The sequence below is a fragment of the Mobula birostris genome, chromosome 3 (assembly GCF_030028105.1).
Source record: "Mobula birostris isolate sMobBir1 chromosome 3, sMobBir1.hap1, whole genome shotgun sequence".
NCBI lineage: Eukaryota > Metazoa > Chordata > Chondrichthyes > Myliobatiformes > Myliobatidae > Mobula > Mobula birostris.
Genome location: NC_092372.1, coordinates 223,412,317 through 223,430,013, shown reverse-complemented (window position 1 = coordinate 223,430,013; position 17,697 = coordinate 223,412,317). Strand labels below are relative to the sequence as shown.

The following is a 17,697-nucleotide window of genomic DNA, read 5'->3' as shown; positions in this document are numbered from 1 at the left end:
CATTGAAACCTTTTGAATATTGAAAGGTCTGGACAGAGTAGATGTGGAAAGGATGTTTCCCATGGTGGGGGAGTCAAGGACAAGAGGGCACAGCCTCAGGATAGAGGGACGCCCTTTCAAAACAGATGTGGAGAAATTTCTTTAGCCAAAGGGTGGTGAATTTGTTGCCACAGGCAGCTGAGGAGGCCAGGTTGTTGGGTATATTTAAGGCAGAGATTGATGGGTTCTTGATTGGACACAGCATCAAAGGTTATGGGGAGAAGTCTGGGGAGTGGGACTGAGGAGAGGAAAAGAGGATCAGCCATGATTGAATGATGGAGCAGACTCAATGGGCCAAATGGCCTAATTCTACTTCTATGTCTTATGGTCTTATATTTAAGGCGGAAGTTAATAGTTTCCTCATCAGTCAGGGCATCAAAGGATATGGCGAAAAGGCAGGTGTAAGGGGTTGAGTGGGATCTAGAATCAGCCACGATGAAATGATGGAGCAGACTCGATGGGCAGAATGGCCTAATTCTGCTCCTGTCTTATGATCTTGTGAATCTTGAATCTTTTCTTGTGAATCTCGAATCTTTTCCTGTGAATGCTCCTTATCTAACGCCATGTGCCCGCGGTGCTGTTGCAATAAAGTTTTGCACTGTGACCACGCGAACACGTTGGTGTCACGATAAAACTTGACTTTGACTTGTGCGAGCTTGCTTTGCGAGATGAGAAAGCTGGCGGCGGGGGCTGAGCGCGCTGTGGGTCGCCACGCCGAGACAACTCGGACGAGTGTCGGAACCCGACAGGGTGACAGGTCCCAGAAGTCTGTGCAGAGGCGGCGTGCGGCGTGACCGAGTGTGGAGTGGAGGCCTGCTGCCGAGTGCGGGCGAGAAAGTTCGGGGGTAGCGCCGCGAGTCTGCGAAGGGTGCGGGCATGTTTCTGAAGCGCAGCGTGCAGCCGCTCCTGACCGACTTCTACCAGTTCACCATGGCTTACGGATACTGGAAGAGCGGCAGGCAGGGGGAGCGGGCGGTGTTCGAGCTCTGCTTCAGGAAGAACCCCCTCGGGGGCGAATTCACCATCTTCGCGGGGCTGCAGGACTGCCTGAGCTTCCTGTCGGAGTTTCAGCTGAGCCGGGAAGGTCGGTCGCGCCGGGGCGGGGGCGGGCACGGAGGGGCTGATGCGCCGTGGGGGCGTCTCGGTACACTTTCACAGACAGACAGGCAGGAGCTGAACGCGGTGTCTGGCATGCTCCCCTTCATTCGCTCCTGATGCAAAGGTGCAGTGGCATGCAAAAGTTTGGGCACCCCCCCCCCCCGCTCAAAAATTTCTGTTACTGTGAATAGCTAAGCGAGTGAAAGATGACCTGATTTGCAAAAGGCATGAAGTTAAAGATGACACATTTCTTTAATATTTTAAGCAAGATTACTTTTTTTATTTCCATCTTTTACAGTTTCAAAATAACAATAAAGGAAAAGGGCCCGAAGCAAAAGTTTGGGCACCCTGCATGGTCAGTACTTAGTAACACCCCTTTGGCAAGTGTCACAGCTTGTAAACGCTTTCTGTAGCCAGCTAAGAGTCTTTCAATTCTTGTTTGGGAGATTTTCACCCATTCTTCCTTGCAAAAGACTTCTAGTTCTGTGAGATTCTTGGGGCATCTTGCGAGGTCTATCCACAGATTCTTGATGATGTTTAGGTCAGGGGACTGTGAGGGCCATGGCAAAATCTTCAGCTTCCGCCTCTTGAGGTAGTCCATTGTGGATTTTGAGGTGTGTTTAGGATCATTATCCTGTTGTAGAAGCCATCCTCTTTCCATCTTCAGCTTTTTTACAGACAGTATTATGTTCGCTTTCAAAATTTGCTGGTATTTAATTGAATTCATTCTTCCCTCTACCAGTGAAATGTTCCCCATGCCACTGGCTGCAACACAAGCCCAAAGCATGATCGATCCACCCCCATGCTGAACAGTTGGAGAGGTGTTCTTTTCAGGAAATTCTGCACCCTTTTTCTCCAAACGTACCTTTGCTCATTGTGGCCAAAAAGTTCTATTTTAACTTATCAGTCCACAGGACTTGTTTCCAAAATGCATCAGGCTTGTTTAGATGTTCCTTTGCAAACTTCTGACGCTGAATTTTGTGGTGAGGATGCAGGAAAGGTTTTCTTCTGATGACTCTTCCATGAAAGTCGTATTTGTGCAGGTGTCGCTGCACAGTAGAACAGTGCACCACCACCCCAGAGTCTGCTAAATCTTCCTGAAGGCCTTTTGCAGTCAAACGGGGGTTTTGATTTGCCTTTCTAGCAATCCTGTGAGCAGTTCTCTCGGAAAGTTTTCTTCGTCTTCCAGACCTCACATTATGAACTGAGGAAACGGCTACCTGAAAATGCTTTGCTATCTTCTGATAGCCTTCTCCTGCTTTGAGGGTATCATTTATTTTACTTTTCAGAGTGCTAGGCAGCTGCTTAGAGGAGCCCATGGCTGCTGATTGTTGGGACAAGGTTTGAGGAGTCAGGGTATTTATAAAGCTTTGAAATTTGCATCACCTGGCCTTTCCTAACGATGACTGTGAACAAGCCATAGCCCTAACAAGCTAATTGAGGTCTGAGACCTTGGTAAAAGTTATCTGAGAGCTCAAATCTCTTGGGGTGCCCAAACTTTTGCATGGTGCTCCTTTCCTTTTTTTCCACTCTAAAATTGTATAAAACAAAAATAACACACTAATCTTGCTTAAATTGTTGAAAAGAATGTTTCATCTTTAACTTTATGGCTTTTGGAGATCAGATCATCTTCTACTCACTTAACTATTCACAGTAACAGAAATTCTGACCGGGGTGCCCAAACTTTTGCAAGCCACTGTATGTTGAGGTCACACGAGATGTTGGTGAGGCCGCACTCGTAGCACTGTGCACAGTTCTGGCCACCTTGTTAGACGAGAGATGTTATTAAACTAGAAAAGATTTACCATAAGTAGAGGAGACACGGGAAACGCAGAGCAACAGAGCCAAAATGCTGGAGGAACTCAGGGTCGAGCTGTGTCAACGTCTCGGGCCAAGGCTCTTCATCGGGACTCAAAGCCAGGATCGGGAAAAGATTCTGAACTCAGGGGTCCTGAGTTACTGTAGACCAGGACGTTATTCTCGGGAAGATATGGCATTGAGGGATGACCCGATGGAGCCATGTAAGATCAGGAGGGGCATGGATAGGGTGAAAGCACATATATTTTCCCCAAGGGAGGGGGGGTGCTAAAGACAATTAGCCATAGATCAGAGACCAGAGATTTAAAACGGACATGGGGGGGGGGAGCAGATTCTTCACACAAAGATTGGTGCGTATTTGGAACGAGCTGCCAGAAGTAGAGATGGAGGCAGGCACATTAACACCGTTAACAAGGCATATAGATAAACACACAGACAGGAGAAGTTTAGACTACACAGAGGGAAACAGAAAGCAGAATTTCAACATTCAAAAGTAAATTTGTTTGTTCACAATCCTGGGACTCATTTTCTTGCGGGCATTCACATTAAATATGGAGAAGAATCTATAAGAGACCGCCCACAGGACAGGCAACCGGCGTGCAGACACTCTGTGCAAATACAAAAAAAATGATATAAATATCGAGAACACGAGATGAAGAGCCCCTGAAAAGCGAGTCCATGGGTTGTGGGAACAGTTCAGTGTTGGGGCCAGTGAAGTCGTCCCCTCTGGTTCAGGAGCCTGATGGTTGAGGGTCAATAACCTGGTGGTGCGAGTCCTGAGGCTTCCTGGTAGCAGCAGCGAGTAGAGACCGTGTCCTGGTGGTGGGGTGAGGTTCCCTGATGGCGGAGGCTGCCTCCCTGCGACAGCGCTCCATGTAAATGGTGGGACGGACTGCGTGGTATTCATTACTTTCTGTATAGTCTTGCAGTTAATAAGTGCAGAGCGAGCACACCATGTCCAAGGGTCACATCGCTGAGCGATCGAGAGTTCAAACTTTAATGTGTGAGAGGCCTGTTCAAAAGTCTGATAACAGCGGGGTAGAAGCTGTCCTTGGGCCTGGCGGTACGAGCTTTCAGCCTTTCGTATCTTCTGCCTGATGGGAGGGGGGAGACGAGAGAATGTCTGGGGTGGGAGGGGTCTTTGCTTTACCGAGATGGGGCGGGAAGCGTCGACAGAGCCCGTGGAGGAGAGGCTGGTTTCCGTGATGTGCTGGGCTGTCTCCAGAACCCTCTGCAGTTTCCGTACCGAGCCGTGATGCACCAGGGTAGGATGCTTCCTATGGTGAGGGTTACCGGGTGCGTTTGGGGACTCCCTAACAGTGACGTGGGTGGCTCGCACCCGCAGTGACTGTGGGAGAGGGTGGGGCTGGTCGCTGTTCGGATCAGAGGTAACAGGGCCCCACCGCTCTTCCCCACAGACGTACAGTTTCTGCGCTCGGTGCTCCCTCCCGCCACAGAGGAAGGCTTCTTCAACTACCTGCTCAGCATCAGCACCCGCGAGGTGGCGGTGCGTGCTGTTCCTGAGGGATCGATCGTCTTCCCACAGGTAACCGGCGGCGGGGCACCGGCAATCCCCCCACCCCCCAGAACACACCTCCCCTACCTGGTCTCTTGGTGCGTGGTACGTGTGCGCGCACGCTTGTGTCCGAGAGAGAGTAATATGTTTGCGTGCGTGTGAGAGAGAGAGGAATTGCGTGTGTGAGGGACAGAGAGGGGGTTTTGGGTGTGACAGAGAGAAAGAAGAATATTTATTTATTTGGAAATACAGCACGGAACAAGGCCCTTTCGCACCGGCAAGCAACCTGCCGATTTAACCATAGCCTAATCGTAGGACAGTTTACAGTGATCAATTATTCTACTAATCGGTACAGCTTTGCACTGTGCCCAGAGGAAACCCACATTTGCCTGTGTGTGTGTGTGTGTGGACATCTTTTGTACATGGGTTGTCTATCAGCATTTGTCTTTGCACGGTGGATTCTGGTAAATTAGGACACATTGAGACCTGTACATTTTGGCCTAATTAAGCAGCTGCCCCAATTACCTGACTTCATGAAAATACTTAAAAGATAAACTACTGTTAACTGAATAACAAATTATGTATTTAAATGAAATACAGAGCAAATTAGAACACTATCAAAAGTAGTACAGTACTATAAAACTTTGTATTAATTCCTAATAATTATCAACAGAGAAATTCATCCAGTGTACACTGCCAGTTCTTTTCATTGACTGTAAATGAACACAATCAATGCAGACACCGCGTGAGATAATAGACTGCCTTCATACAATGCTTTCGGTGATTACATCCACCAAATCTTCATTCTCATTGTAATTTTCAAGGTGATTGTTGATACCTTCAAATTCTTCATATGCCCTAACTTCTTGAAGTAGTGAAATTATTTCATTGACATCCTTGGTCATTTCTGGCGTTTCCAAGCCTGAATGCTTGAAACTGCAGTGAGCAAAACGGTTTTGAACTGTCTTACTGCTTATTTCTTGCCAACTATCAGTAACAAAAATCACTGCTGTTTGAACAGTAATGTCTAACGGCCATGCAAATGATGCTAGTTTTGAAACTGTTCGGCAACAGCCTCCCGTCCCAATTAAATGGCATTGTGTTCCAAATAAACAAAGGGAATCTCGACTATATTTTGTTCTCTAAGATTCAATGAACCAGAATCCGATGTATTTCCTTGTTTTCCTGTAGTTGCCTGCAAGAGAATGGACCCCTAGGTAGTATATCATGACATCTACATACTTTGAAACTTCGAGCATGTGTGTGTATCTATACAGACATAAATCTGTATACTCATAGGTACATGTATACAGGTGTGTGTGCGCATGGTAGCGAGTGTATCCAGGTCTTGGTCTGTGCATGAGTGTGTGTGTACTTACACAGGACTGTGAGGGTGCGCATCATTTCATGTGTCCCTGTTTCTGACCGTGCGTGTGTCCCCTTGTGAGTGCTAATGAACAGGCTCGGTTCAGACCTTCCGAAGGATCAAAGATTAACTTTATTCGCCATACACACTTAAATGGCCAGTTTATTAGGTACACCTGTGCACCTGCTCATTAATGCAAATACTGGAATGAAAGGGTTACCGTATGAGGAACGTCTGGCAGCTCTTGGGCTGTATTCCTTGGAGTTCAGGAGAATGAGGGGGGATCTCATAGAAATATTTCAAATGTTAAAAGGCCTGAGCAGGTTAGATATGACAAAGTTATTTCCCATGGTAGGGGATTCTAGGACAAGAGGGCACAACTTCAGGATTGAAGGACATCCTTTTAGAACTGAGATGTGGAGAAATTACTTTAGTCAGAGGGTAGTAAATCTGTGGAATTTGTTGCCACGAGCGGTTATGGAGGCCAAGTCATTGGATGCATTTAAGGCAGAGATAGACAGGTTCTTGATTAGCCAGGGCATCAAAGGGATTGGAGAGAAGGCTGGGGAGTGGGGATGACTGGAACAATTGGAACAGCTGTGATTGAATGGCGGAGCAGACTCGATGGGCTAAATGGCCTACTTCTGCTCCTATCTCTTATGGTCTTTGGGTCTTATATCTAATCAGCCAATCATGTGGCACCAACACAAAGCATAAAAACATGCAGACGTGATCAAGAGATTCAGTTGTTGTTCAGACCCAACATCAGAATGGGGAAGAAATGTGATCCAAGTGACTCTGACCAAGGAACAATTGTTGGTGCCAGATGGGGTGGTTTGAGTATCTTGGAAACTGCTGATCTCCTGGGATTTTCACACGTGACAATCTGTAGAGTTTACAGAGAATGGAGCGAGAAACAAAAGAAAATCCAGAGGGCGGCAGTTCTGTGGGTGAAAACGGCTTGTTAGTGAGAGAAGTCAGAGGAGAATGCCCAGACTGGTTCAGTCTGACAGAAGGTGACAGTAACTCGACTAACATAGAAACATAGAAACACAGAAAATAGGTGCAGGAGTAGGCCATTCGGCCCTTCGAGCCTGCATCGCCATTTATTATGATCATGGCTGATCATCCAACTCAGAACCCCGCACCAGCCTTCCCTCCATACCCCCTGATCCCCTTAGCCACAAGGGCCATATCTAACTCCCTCTTAAATATAGCCGATGAACTGGCCTCAACTGTTTCCTGTGGCAGAGAATTCCACAGATTCACCACTCTCTGTGTGAAGAAGTTTTTCCTAATCTTGGTCCTAAAAGGCTTCCCCTTTATCCTCAAACTGTGACCCCTCGTTCTGGACTTCCCCAACATCGGGAACAATCTTCCTGCATCTAGCCTGTCCAATCCCTTTAGGATTTTATACGTTTCAATCAGATCCCCCCTCAATCTTCTAAATTCCAATGAGTACAAGCCCAGTTCATCCAGTCTTTCTTCATATGAAAGTCCTGCCATCCCAGGAATCAATCTGGTGAACCTTCTTTGTACTCCCTCTATGGCAAGGATGTCTTTCCTCAGATTAGGGGACCAAAACTGCACACAACCACGTGTAACAGCAGTGATGTGCGGAGGAGCATCTCCGAATGCACGACATGTCAAACCTTGAGATGGGTGGGCAACAGCAGCAGATCACCAGCATACAGCACATTGAGTAGTGGCCGCTTTATTAGGTACAGGAGGTACTGAATATAGTGGCTGCTGGGTGTGGTGTACATTTGCATTAATGTATTAGGAATTTACTGTGGGGTGTTGGCACATCATCTAACAGAAAAAAACATTCAACACATAGACAATTATATAAAATATAAAGTTAGCGGTTAAAGTCTGGATATAGAGTAAAATATGCATACATAAATACCTGCACGTATTTACAATGCAAACAACAGTATAAAAATGGTTTAAAGCGTTTATGGAGTGCTGCATTGGCAGGGGTAATAGATAGAGGAGGTGGGGGGGGGTTCTAACTAGAATGGCTGATCAGATTACGTGCTTGGGGGAAGAAACTTTTAAAATGGCATAGCTTTTGCTTTCATAGCCCTTTATGCTTTCCAGAAGGGAGCTTTTGCAAAAGGCAGTTTGCGGAGTGGGTAGTGTCCGTAATGGTTTTTCCTGCTGCCCACTTGGTTGTCCCGGGCACATACGAGTCTTGCAGCGATGGTAGATGGCAGCCGATGGCCTGAGAGTTCGCTGTGGTTCTTGTACATGGTGAGAGGGTGCTGCGTCAAGCCAGACAGTAATGGCCGATATGAGGATGCTCTCTGTGATGGCAGTGTGGAATTGTTCTGGGGAAGATGGAGTTTTACCTGAAGTACGTCCTCTGCTGAGCCTATTTGTTAATGAGGGGGACTGAGCGGGTTGAGAAGGGTATTGTGAGAGGATACTGACAGCATTCACGAATCTCTCTGTGAGCCACTGTTGATGGGATTGCTTCTGAACCCCTCTCTCGGTGTTGTTTGTGAATCTCTCTCCAGGTCGCGCTGTTGGAAGTTGAGGGTCCGCTGGCGATTGTTCAGATCCTGGAGACGCCATTGCTCACTCTGGTCAACTACGCCAGGTCAGGCCTCGTCATCTCTGGGTTGTGCTCCTCCTGCTAGTTAGTTAGAGGCCTTGCACACACCACCGTCACCAAGACCAACAACCACACGGTCAGCCTGTCGCACTGTCAAACAATCACACAGGCACTGAAAAACAAATACCCTGGAAATCTGGAGAAGATCCAGAAAATGTGGAAATTATTGACCGGCTGGGTGGTATTTATTTATTATTGTCACGTGTACCCAGGTACAGGGGAAAAATATTATTTTGCATGCCGTCCATTACAGACCATTTCATTACACAGTGCACAACGTAGAGCAGAAAACAAAAACAGATGCAGAATAGAGTGTTACAGAGAAAGTGCAGCACAGGGAGACAATAAGGTGCAAGATCATAACAAGGTTGACTGTGAGGTCAAGAGTCCTATCTTATCATACTGGGAACCAGTCAGTAGTTTTCTAACAGTGGGATTGAGGCTGTCCCCGATCGTGGTGGTATGTATCTTCTGCCCGGTGGGAGGGGGGAGAAGAGAGAATGTCTGGGTGGCTGGGGTCTGTGATTTTGCCGGCTGCTTTACTGAGGCAGTCAGAGGTGCAGACAGAGTCTATGGAGGGGAGGCTGAGCCGTGTCCGCAACTCTCTGCGGTTTCTTGCGGTCACGTGTAGAGCCGTTGCTGTGATGCATCTGGATGGGATGCTTTCTAAGGTTCCGCCGCAATTAAAAGTTTTTTAAAGGTCGATCGGGGCAGGCTAAATTTCTTCAGCCTCCTGGGGAGGTAGAGGTGTTGGTGAATTTTCTTAGCTGTGGTGTCTCTGTGTTGGATTGGGACAGACTGCTGGTGATGTTGTCACCACATGCTTGAAGCTTGCAACTTCAACTCTGCTAATATAGACAGGAATATGTGCCCTACCCCGCTTCCTGAAGTCAATGACCAGCTCTGGTTTTGTTGACCTTGGCAGAAAGGTTGTCATGACAACGTGTCAGTAAGTTCTCTATTTCCATCCTGTACTCCAACTCATCGTTGCTTGGGTACCACAGTGGTATCATCTGCAAAGGTAGAGCAGGACCTGTCCTGGCTGTCATGAGTACACAGGGAGTAGAGTAGGGGGCTGAGAACACAACCTGGTGGAACATCAGTGTTGAGAATAATTGTAGCGGAGGTGTTGCTGCCTGTTCTTACTGATTGTGTTCATTGGTCAGGAAGTCAAGGATACATTTGCAGAGGGAGGCATTGACTCCCAGTGTCCGGAGAATTTTCAGTGTATGTTCCTGGCCTTCTGCCAGTGTAGCCCGTCCACTTCAAAGTTTGACAAGGTTCAGAGCTGCTCTTCTGCACACCACTGTTGTAATGCGTGGTTATTTGAGTTACTGTCACCTTCCTCTCAGATTGAACCAGTCTGGCCATTCTCCCCGACCTCTCTCATCAACCAGGCATTTTTACCCACAGAACTGCTGCTCACTGGATGTTTCTTTGTTTTTCTCACCATCCTCTGTGAACTCTAGAGACTGTTGTGTGTGGAAACCCCAGGAGATCAGCAGTTTCTGAGATACTCAAACCACCCCATCTAGTACCAACAATTATTCCAAGGTCAAAGCCACTTAGATCACATTTCTTCCCCATTCTGATTTTCGGTCCGAACAACATCTGAACCTCTTGACCATGTCTGCATGCTTTTATGCTTTGAGTTGTAGCCCCCTGATTGGCAGCTTAGATTTTTGCACTAGTGAGCAGGTCTACCTAATATAGTGGCCTCTGGGTGTAGGTATCTTTATCGTCCAAATGCACCAGGAATGAGTGTAGGGTGAGGGAGAGAGTGGTGAGTGGTGGGAGGAGAAATGGTGAATCTTTCAACTGGAAGCGTAGGACTGGGTGGGGGTGGAGAAACGAGATGGTGGAGGGAACGTAGAGGGGAGAGGGAGGGTTGGGGAGAGAGGGAGGAGTTGGGACAGGGAGATGGGATGGGAAAGGGGGATTTGGGTAGCGGGTAGCTGGATTGGGGAGGGGATATGGTGGGGGTAGATGGGACGGAGATGAGATGGGAAGGGAGGGTTTTGGGCAGGGGTAGGTGGATTGGGGAGGGGATATGGTGGGGAGTAGACGGGACAGGGAGATGAGAGTGTGTTGACCATATTGTTCCCCTAGCCTGGTGGCCACCAACGCAGCCAGGTTCCGTATTGCTGCTGGACCAGACAGGCGACTCCTGGAGTTGGGCCTGCGGAGAGCCCAGGGCCCGGACGGGGGGATCTCGGCCTCGAGGTACTCATACATTGGAGGTGAGGACGACGGAGGGAGAGTCTATTTCAACCCGCACCATGGGAACTGTGTGTCAGAGCAATCACACCACACCCATCCTGGACAGGATGAGGGGAGGAAGGGGTTACAGAGACAGGGAGGGGTGTAGGGGATGGAGGGGTTACAGAGACAGGGAGGAGTGTAGGGGCCGGAGGGGGTCACAGAGACAGGGAGGGGTGTAGGGGATGGAGGGGGTTGCAGACACAGGGAGGGGGTTACAGAGACAGGGAGGGGTGTAGGGGCTGGAGGGGATTACAGAGACAGGGAGGGATGTAGGGGACGGAGGGGGTTACAGAGACAGGGAAGGGTGTAGGGGACGGAGGGGGTTACAGAGACAGGGAGGATGTAGGGGACGGAGGGGTTACAGAGACAGGGAGGGGTGTAGGGGCCGGAGGGGGTTACAGAGACAGGGAAGGGTGTAGGGGACGGAGGGGGTTACAGAGACAGGGAGGAGTGTAGGGGATTGAGGGGGTTACAGAGACAGGGAGGGGTGTAGGGGATGGAGGGGTTACAGAGACAGGGAGGAGTGTAGGGGCCGGAGGGGGTCACAGAGACAGGGAGGGGTGTAGGGGATGGAGGGGGTTGCAGACACAGGGAGGGGGTTACAGAGACAGGGAGGGGTGTAGGGGCTGGAGGGGATTACAGAGACAGGGAGGGATGTAGGGGACGGAGGGGGTTACAGAGACAGGGAAGGGTGTAGGGGACGGAGGGGGTTACAGAGACAGGGAGGATGTAGGGGACGGAGGGGTTACAGAGACAGGGAGGGGTGTAGGGGCCGGAGGGGGTTACAGAGACAGGGAAGGGTGTAGGGGACGGAGGGGGTTACAGAGACAGGGAGGAGTGTAGGGGATTGAGGGGGTTACAGAGACAGGGAGGGGTGTAGGGGATGGAGGGGTTACAGAGACAGGGAGGGGTGTAGGGGCCGAGGGGGTTACAGAGACAGGGAAGGGTGTAGGGGACGGAGGGGGTTACAGAGACAGGGAAGGATGTAGGGGATGGAGGGGGTTACAGAGACAGGGAGGGGTGTAGGGGATGGAGGGGGTTACAGAGACAGGGAGGGGTGTAGGGGTTTGAGGGGTTACAGAGACAGGGAAGGGTGTAGGGGATGGAAGGGTTACAGAGACGGAGGGGTGTAGGGGATGGAGGAGGTTACAGAGACGGAGGGGTGTAGGGGATGGAGGGGGTTACAGAGACAGGGAGTGGTGTAGGGGACGGAATGGTTACAGAGACAGGGAGTGGTGTAGGGGACGGAGGTGGTTACATGGTTACAGAGACAGGGAGGGGTGTAGGGGATGGAGGGGTTACAGAGACAGGGAGGGGTGTAGGGGATGGAGGGGTTACAGAGACAGGGAGGGGTGTAGGGGCTGTAGAGGGTTACAGAGACAGGGAGGGGTGTAGGGGCCGGAGGGGGTTACAGAGACAGGGAGGGGTGTAGGGGATGGAGGGGTTACAGAGACAGGGAGGGGTGTAGGAGATGGAGGGGGTTACAGAGACAGGGAGGGGTGTAGGGGATGGAGGGGTTACAGAGACAGGGAGGGGTGTAGGGGATGGAGGGGTTACAGAGACAGGGAGGGGTGTAGGGGATAGAGGGGGTCACAGAGACAGGGAGGGGTGTAGGGGACAGAGGGAGTTACGGAGACAGTGAGGGGTGTAGGGGACGGGGGTGGTTACAGAGACAGGGAGGGGTGTAGGGGCCGGAGGGGGTTACAGAGACAGGGAGGGGTGTAGGGGATGGAGGGGTGACAGAGACAGGGAGGGGTGTAGGGGATTGAGGGGGTTACAGAGACAGGGAGGGGTGTAGCGGCCGGAGGGGGTTACAGAGACAGGGAGGGATGTCGGGGATTGAGGGGGTTACAGAGACAGGGAGGGGTGTAGGGGCTGGAGGGGTTACACAGACAGGGAGGGGTGTAGGGGCTGTAGGGGTTACAGAGACGGAGGGGTGTAGGGGACGGAGGGGGTTACAGAGACAGGGAGGGGTGTAGGGGCTGGAGGGGGTTACAGAGACAGGGAGGGGTGTAGGGGATGGAGGGGGTTGCAGAGACAGGGAGGGGTGTAGGGGATGGAGGTGGTTACAGAGACAGGGAGGGGTGTAGGGGATTGAGGGGGTTACAGAGACAGGGAGGGGTGTAGGGGCTGGAGGGGTTACAGAGACAGGGAAGGGTGTAGGGGCCAGAGGGGGTTACAGAGACAGGGAGGGGTGTAGGGGATGGAGGGGGTTACAGAGACAGGGAGGGGTGTAGGGGATGGAGGGGGTTACAGAGACAGGGAGGGGTGTAGGGGCTGTAGGGGTTACAGAGACAGGGAGGGGTGTAGGGGCCGGAGGGGGTTACAGAGACAGGGAGGGGTGTAGGGGATGGAGGGGTGACAGAGACAGGGAGGGCTGTAGGGGATTGAGGGGGTTACAGAGACAGGGAGGGGTGTAGGGGCCGGAGGGGGTTACAGAGACAGGGAGGGATGTCGGGGATTGAGGGGGTTACAGAGACAGGGAGGGGTGTAGGGGCTGGAGGGGTTACACAGACAGGGAGGGGTGTAGGGGCTGTAGGGGTTACAGAGACGGAGGAGTGTAGGGGACGGAGGGGGTTACAGAGACAGGGAGGGGTGTAGGGGCTGGAGGGGGTTACAGAGACAGGGAGGGGTGTAGGAGATGGAGGGGGTTGCAGAGACAGGGAGGGGTGTAGGGGATGGAGGTGGTTACAGAGACAGGGAGGAGTGTAGGGGATTGAGGGGGTTACAGAGACAGGGAGGGGTGTAGGGGCTGTAGGGGTTACAGAGACAGGGAGTGGTGTAGTGGCCGGAGGGGGTTACAGAGACAGAGAGGGGTGTAGGGGATGGAGGGTTACAGAGACAGGGAGGGGTGTAGGGGATTGAGGGGGTTACAGAGACAGGGAGGGGTGTAGGGGCCGGAGGGGGTTACAGAGACAGGGAGGGATGTAGGGGACGGAGGGGGTTACAGAGACAGGGAGGGGTGTAGTGGACGGAGGGGATTACAGAGACAGGGAGGGGTGTAGGTGATGGAGGGGTTACAGAGACAGGAAGGGGTGTAGGGGCCAGAGGGGGTTACAGAGACAGCGAGGGGTGTAGGGGATGGAGGGGTTACAGAGACAGGGAGGGGTGTCGGGGCCGGAGGGGGTTACAGAGACAGGGAGGGGTGTAGGGGATGGAGGGGTTACAGAGACAGGGAGGGGTGTAGGGGCCGGAGGGGGTTACAGAGACAGGGAGAGGTGTAGGGGATGGAGGGGGTTACAGAGACAGGGAGGGGTGTAGGGGATGGAGGGGGTTACAGAGACAGGGAGTGGTGTAGGGGACGGAATGGTTACAGAGACAGGGAGTGGTGTAGGGGACGGAGGTGGTTACATGGTTACAGAGACAGGGAGGGGTGTAGGGGATGGAGGGGTTACAGAGACAGGGAGGGGTGTAGGGGATGGAGGGGTTACAGAGACAGGGAGGGGTGTAGGGGCTGTAGAGGGTTACAGAGACAGGGAGGGGTGTAGGGGCCGGAGGGGGTTACAGAGACAGGGAGGGGTGTAGGGGATGGAGGGGTTACAGAGACAGGGAGGGGTGTAGGAGATGGAGGGGGTTACAGAGACAGGGAGGGGTGTAGGGGCTGGAGGGGTTACAGAGACAGGGAGGGGTGTAGGGGCCAGAGGGGGTTACAGAGACAGGGAGGGGTGTAGGGGATGGAGGGGGTTACAGAGACAGGGAGGGGTGTAGGGGATGGAGGGGGTTACAGAGACAGGGAGGGGTGTAGGGGCTGTAGGGGTTACAGAGACGGAGGAGTGTAGGGGACGGAGAGGGTTACAGAGACAGGGAGGGGTGTAGGGGCTGGAGGGGGTTACAGAGACAGGGAGGGGTGTAGGAGATAGAGGGGGTTGCAGAGACAGGGAGGGGTGTAGGGGATGGAGGTGGTTACAGAGACAGGGAGGAGTGTAGGGGATTGAGGGGGTTACAGAGACAGGGAGGGGTGTAGGGGCTGGAGGGGTTACAGAGACAGGGAGGGGTGTAGGGGCCAGAGGGGGTTACAGAGACAGGGAGGGGTGTAGGGGATGGAGGGGGTTACAGAGACAGGGAGGGGTGTAGGGGATTGAGGGGGTTACAGAGACAGGGAGGGGTGTAGGGGCTGTAGGGGTTACAGAGACAGGGAGTGGTGTAGTGGCCGGAGGGGGTTACAGAGACAGAGAGGGGTGTAGGGGATGGAGGGTTACAGAGACAGGGAGGAGTGTAGGGGATTGAGGGGGTTACAGAGACAGGGAGGGGTGTAGGGGCCGGAGGGGGTTACAGAGACAGGGAGGGATGTAGGGGACGGAGGGGGTTACAGAGACAGGGAGGGGTGTAGTGGACGGAGGGGATTACAGAGACAGGGAGGGGTGTAGGTGATGGAGGGGTTACAGAGACAGGGAGGGGTGTAGGGGCCAGAGGGGGTTACAGAGACAGCGAGGGGTGTAGGGGATGGAGGGGTTACAGAGACAGGGAGGGGTGTCGGGGCCGGAGGGGGTTACAGAGACAGGGAGGGGTGTAGGGGATGGAGGGGTTACAGAGACAGGGAGGGGTGTAGGGGCCGGAGGGGGTTACAGAGACAGGGAGAGGTGTAGGGGATGGAGGGGGTTACAGAGACAGGGAGGGGTGTAGGGGATGGAGGTGGTTACAGAGACAGGGAGGAGTGTAGGGGATTGAGGGGGTTACAGAGACAGGGAGGGGTGTAGGGGATGGAGGGTTACAGAGACAGGGAGGGGTGTAGGGGATTGAGGGGGTTACAGAGACAGGGAGGGGTGTAGAGGCCGGAGGGGGTTACAGAGACAGGGAGGGATGTAGGGGACGGAGGGGGTTACAGAGACAGGGAGGGGTGTAGTGGACGGAGGGGATTACAGAGACAGGGAGGGGTGTAGGTGATGGAGGGGTTACAGAGACAGGGAGGGGTGTAGGGGCCAGAGGGGGTTACAGAGACAGCGAGGGGTGTAGGGGATGGAGGGGTTACAGAGACAGGGAGGGGTGTCGTGGCCGGAGGGGGTTACAGAGACAGGGAGGGGTGTAGGGGATGGAGGGGTTACAGAGACAGGGAGGGGAGTAGGGGCCGGAGGGGGTTACAGAGACAGGGAGAGGTGTAGGGGATGGAGGGGGTTACAGAGACAGGGAGGGGTGTAGGGGATGGAGGTGGTTACAGAGACAGGGAGGAGTGTAGGGGATTGAGGGGGTTACAGAGACAGGGAGGGGTGTAGGGGCTGGAGGGGTTACAGAGACGGAGGGATGTAGGGGATGGAGGGGGTTACAGAGACAGGGAGGGGTGTAGGGGATGGAGGGGGTTACAGAGACAGGGTGGGGTGTAGGGGATTTAGGGGGTTACAGAGACAGGGAGGGGTGTAGGGGCTGTAGGGGTTACAGAGACAGGGAGGGGTGTAGGGGCCGGAGGGGGTTACAGAGACAGGGAGGGGTGTAGGGGATGGAGGGGTTACAGAGATAGGAAGGGGTGTAGGGGATTGAGGGGGTTACAGAGACAGGGAGGGGTGTAGGGGATGGAGGGGGTTACAGAGACAAGGAGGGGTGTAGGGGACGGAGGGGGTTACAGAGACAGGGAGGGGTGTAGGGGCCGGAGGGGGTTACAGAGACAGGGAGGGGTGTAGGGGATGGAGGGGGTTACAGAGACAGGGAGGGGTGTAGGGGATGGAGGGGGTTACAGAGACAGGGAGGTGTGTAGGGGACGGAGGGGATTACAGAGCCAGGGAGGGGTGTAGGGGACGGAGGGGATTACAGAGACAGGGAGGGGTGTAGGGGATTGAGGGGGTTACAGAGACAGGGAGGGGTGTAGGTGATGGAGGGGTTACAGAGACAGGGAGGGGTGTAGGGGACGGAGGGGGTTACAGAGACAGGGAGGTGTGTAGGGGACGGAGGGGGTTACAGAGACAGGGAGGGGTGTAGTGGACGGAGGGGATTACAGAGACAGGGAGGGGTGTAGGTGATGGAGGGGTTACAGAGACAGGGAGGGGTGTAGGGGCCAGAGGGGGTTACAGAGACAGCGAGGGGTGTAGGGGATGGAGGGGTTACAGAGACAGGGAGGGGTGTCGTGGCCGGAGGGGGTTACAGAGACAGGGAGGGGTGTAGGGGATGGAGGGGTTACAGAGACAGGGAGGGGAGTAGGGGCCGGAGGGGGTTACAGAGACAGGGAGAGGTGTAGGGGATGGAGGGGGTTACAGAGACAGGGAGGGGTGTAGGGGCTGGAGGGGTTACAGAGACAGGGAGGGGTGTAGGGGATGGAGGGGGTTACAGAGACAGGGAGGGGTGTAGGGGATGGAGGTGGTTACAGAGACAGGGAGGAGTGTAGGGGATTGAGGGGGTTACAGAGACAGGGAGGGGTGTAGGGGCTGGAGGGGTTACAGAGACGGAGGGATGTAGGGGATGGAGGGGGTTACAGAGACAGGGAGGGGTGTAGGGGATGGAGGGGGTTACAGAGACAGGGTGGGGTGTAGGGGATTTAGGGGGTTACAGAGACAGGGAGGGGTGTAGGGGCTGTAGGGGTTACAGAGACAGGGAGGGGTGTAGGGGCCGGAGGGGGTTACAGAGACAGGGAGGGGTGTAGGGGATGGAGGGGTTACAGAGATAGGGAGGGGTGTAGGGGATTGAGGGGGTTACAGAGACAGGGAGGGGTGTAGGGGATGGAGGGGGTTACAGAGACAAGGAGGGGTGTAGGGGACGGAGGGGGTTACAGAGACAGGGATGGGTGTAGGGGCCGGAGGGGGTTACAGAGACAGGGAGGGGTGTAGGGGATGGAGGGGGTTACAGAGACAGGGAGGGGTGTAGGGGATGGAGGGGGTTACAGAGACAGGGAGGTGTGTAGGGGACGGAGGGGATTACAGAGCCAGGGAGGGGTGTAGGGGACGGAGGGGATTACAGAGACAGGGAGGGGTGTAGGGGATTGAGGGGGTTACAGAGACAGGGAGGGGTGTAGGTGATGGAGGGGTTACAGAGACAGGGAGGGGTGTAGGGGACGGA

General features: G+C 53.3%; 1 protein-coding gene across 3 annotated transcripts in view; it reads left to right on the top strand.

Moving 5' to 3' along the window:
- The first annotated feature begins 666 nt into the window (after positions 1-666).
- The window catches only part of naprt (nicotinate phosphoribosyltransferase), a 47,563-nt gene continuing 30,532 nt past the window's right edge, over positions 667-17,697 (top strand). For all 3 annotated transcript variants that reach the window (XM_072254216.1, XM_072254214.1, XM_072254217.1), the window contains exons 1-4: positions 667-1,123; positions 4,374-4,501; positions 8,360-8,442; positions 10,567-10,697. In XM_072254216.1, coding sequence (XP_072110317.1) covers positions 916-1,123; positions 4,374-4,501; positions 8,360-8,442; positions 10,567-10,697 — 550 coding nt within the window. In that variant the 5' untranslated portion in view covers positions 667-915. The remainder of the gene's footprint in view (positions 1,124-4,373; positions 4,502-8,359; positions 8,443-10,566; positions 10,698-17,697) is intronic.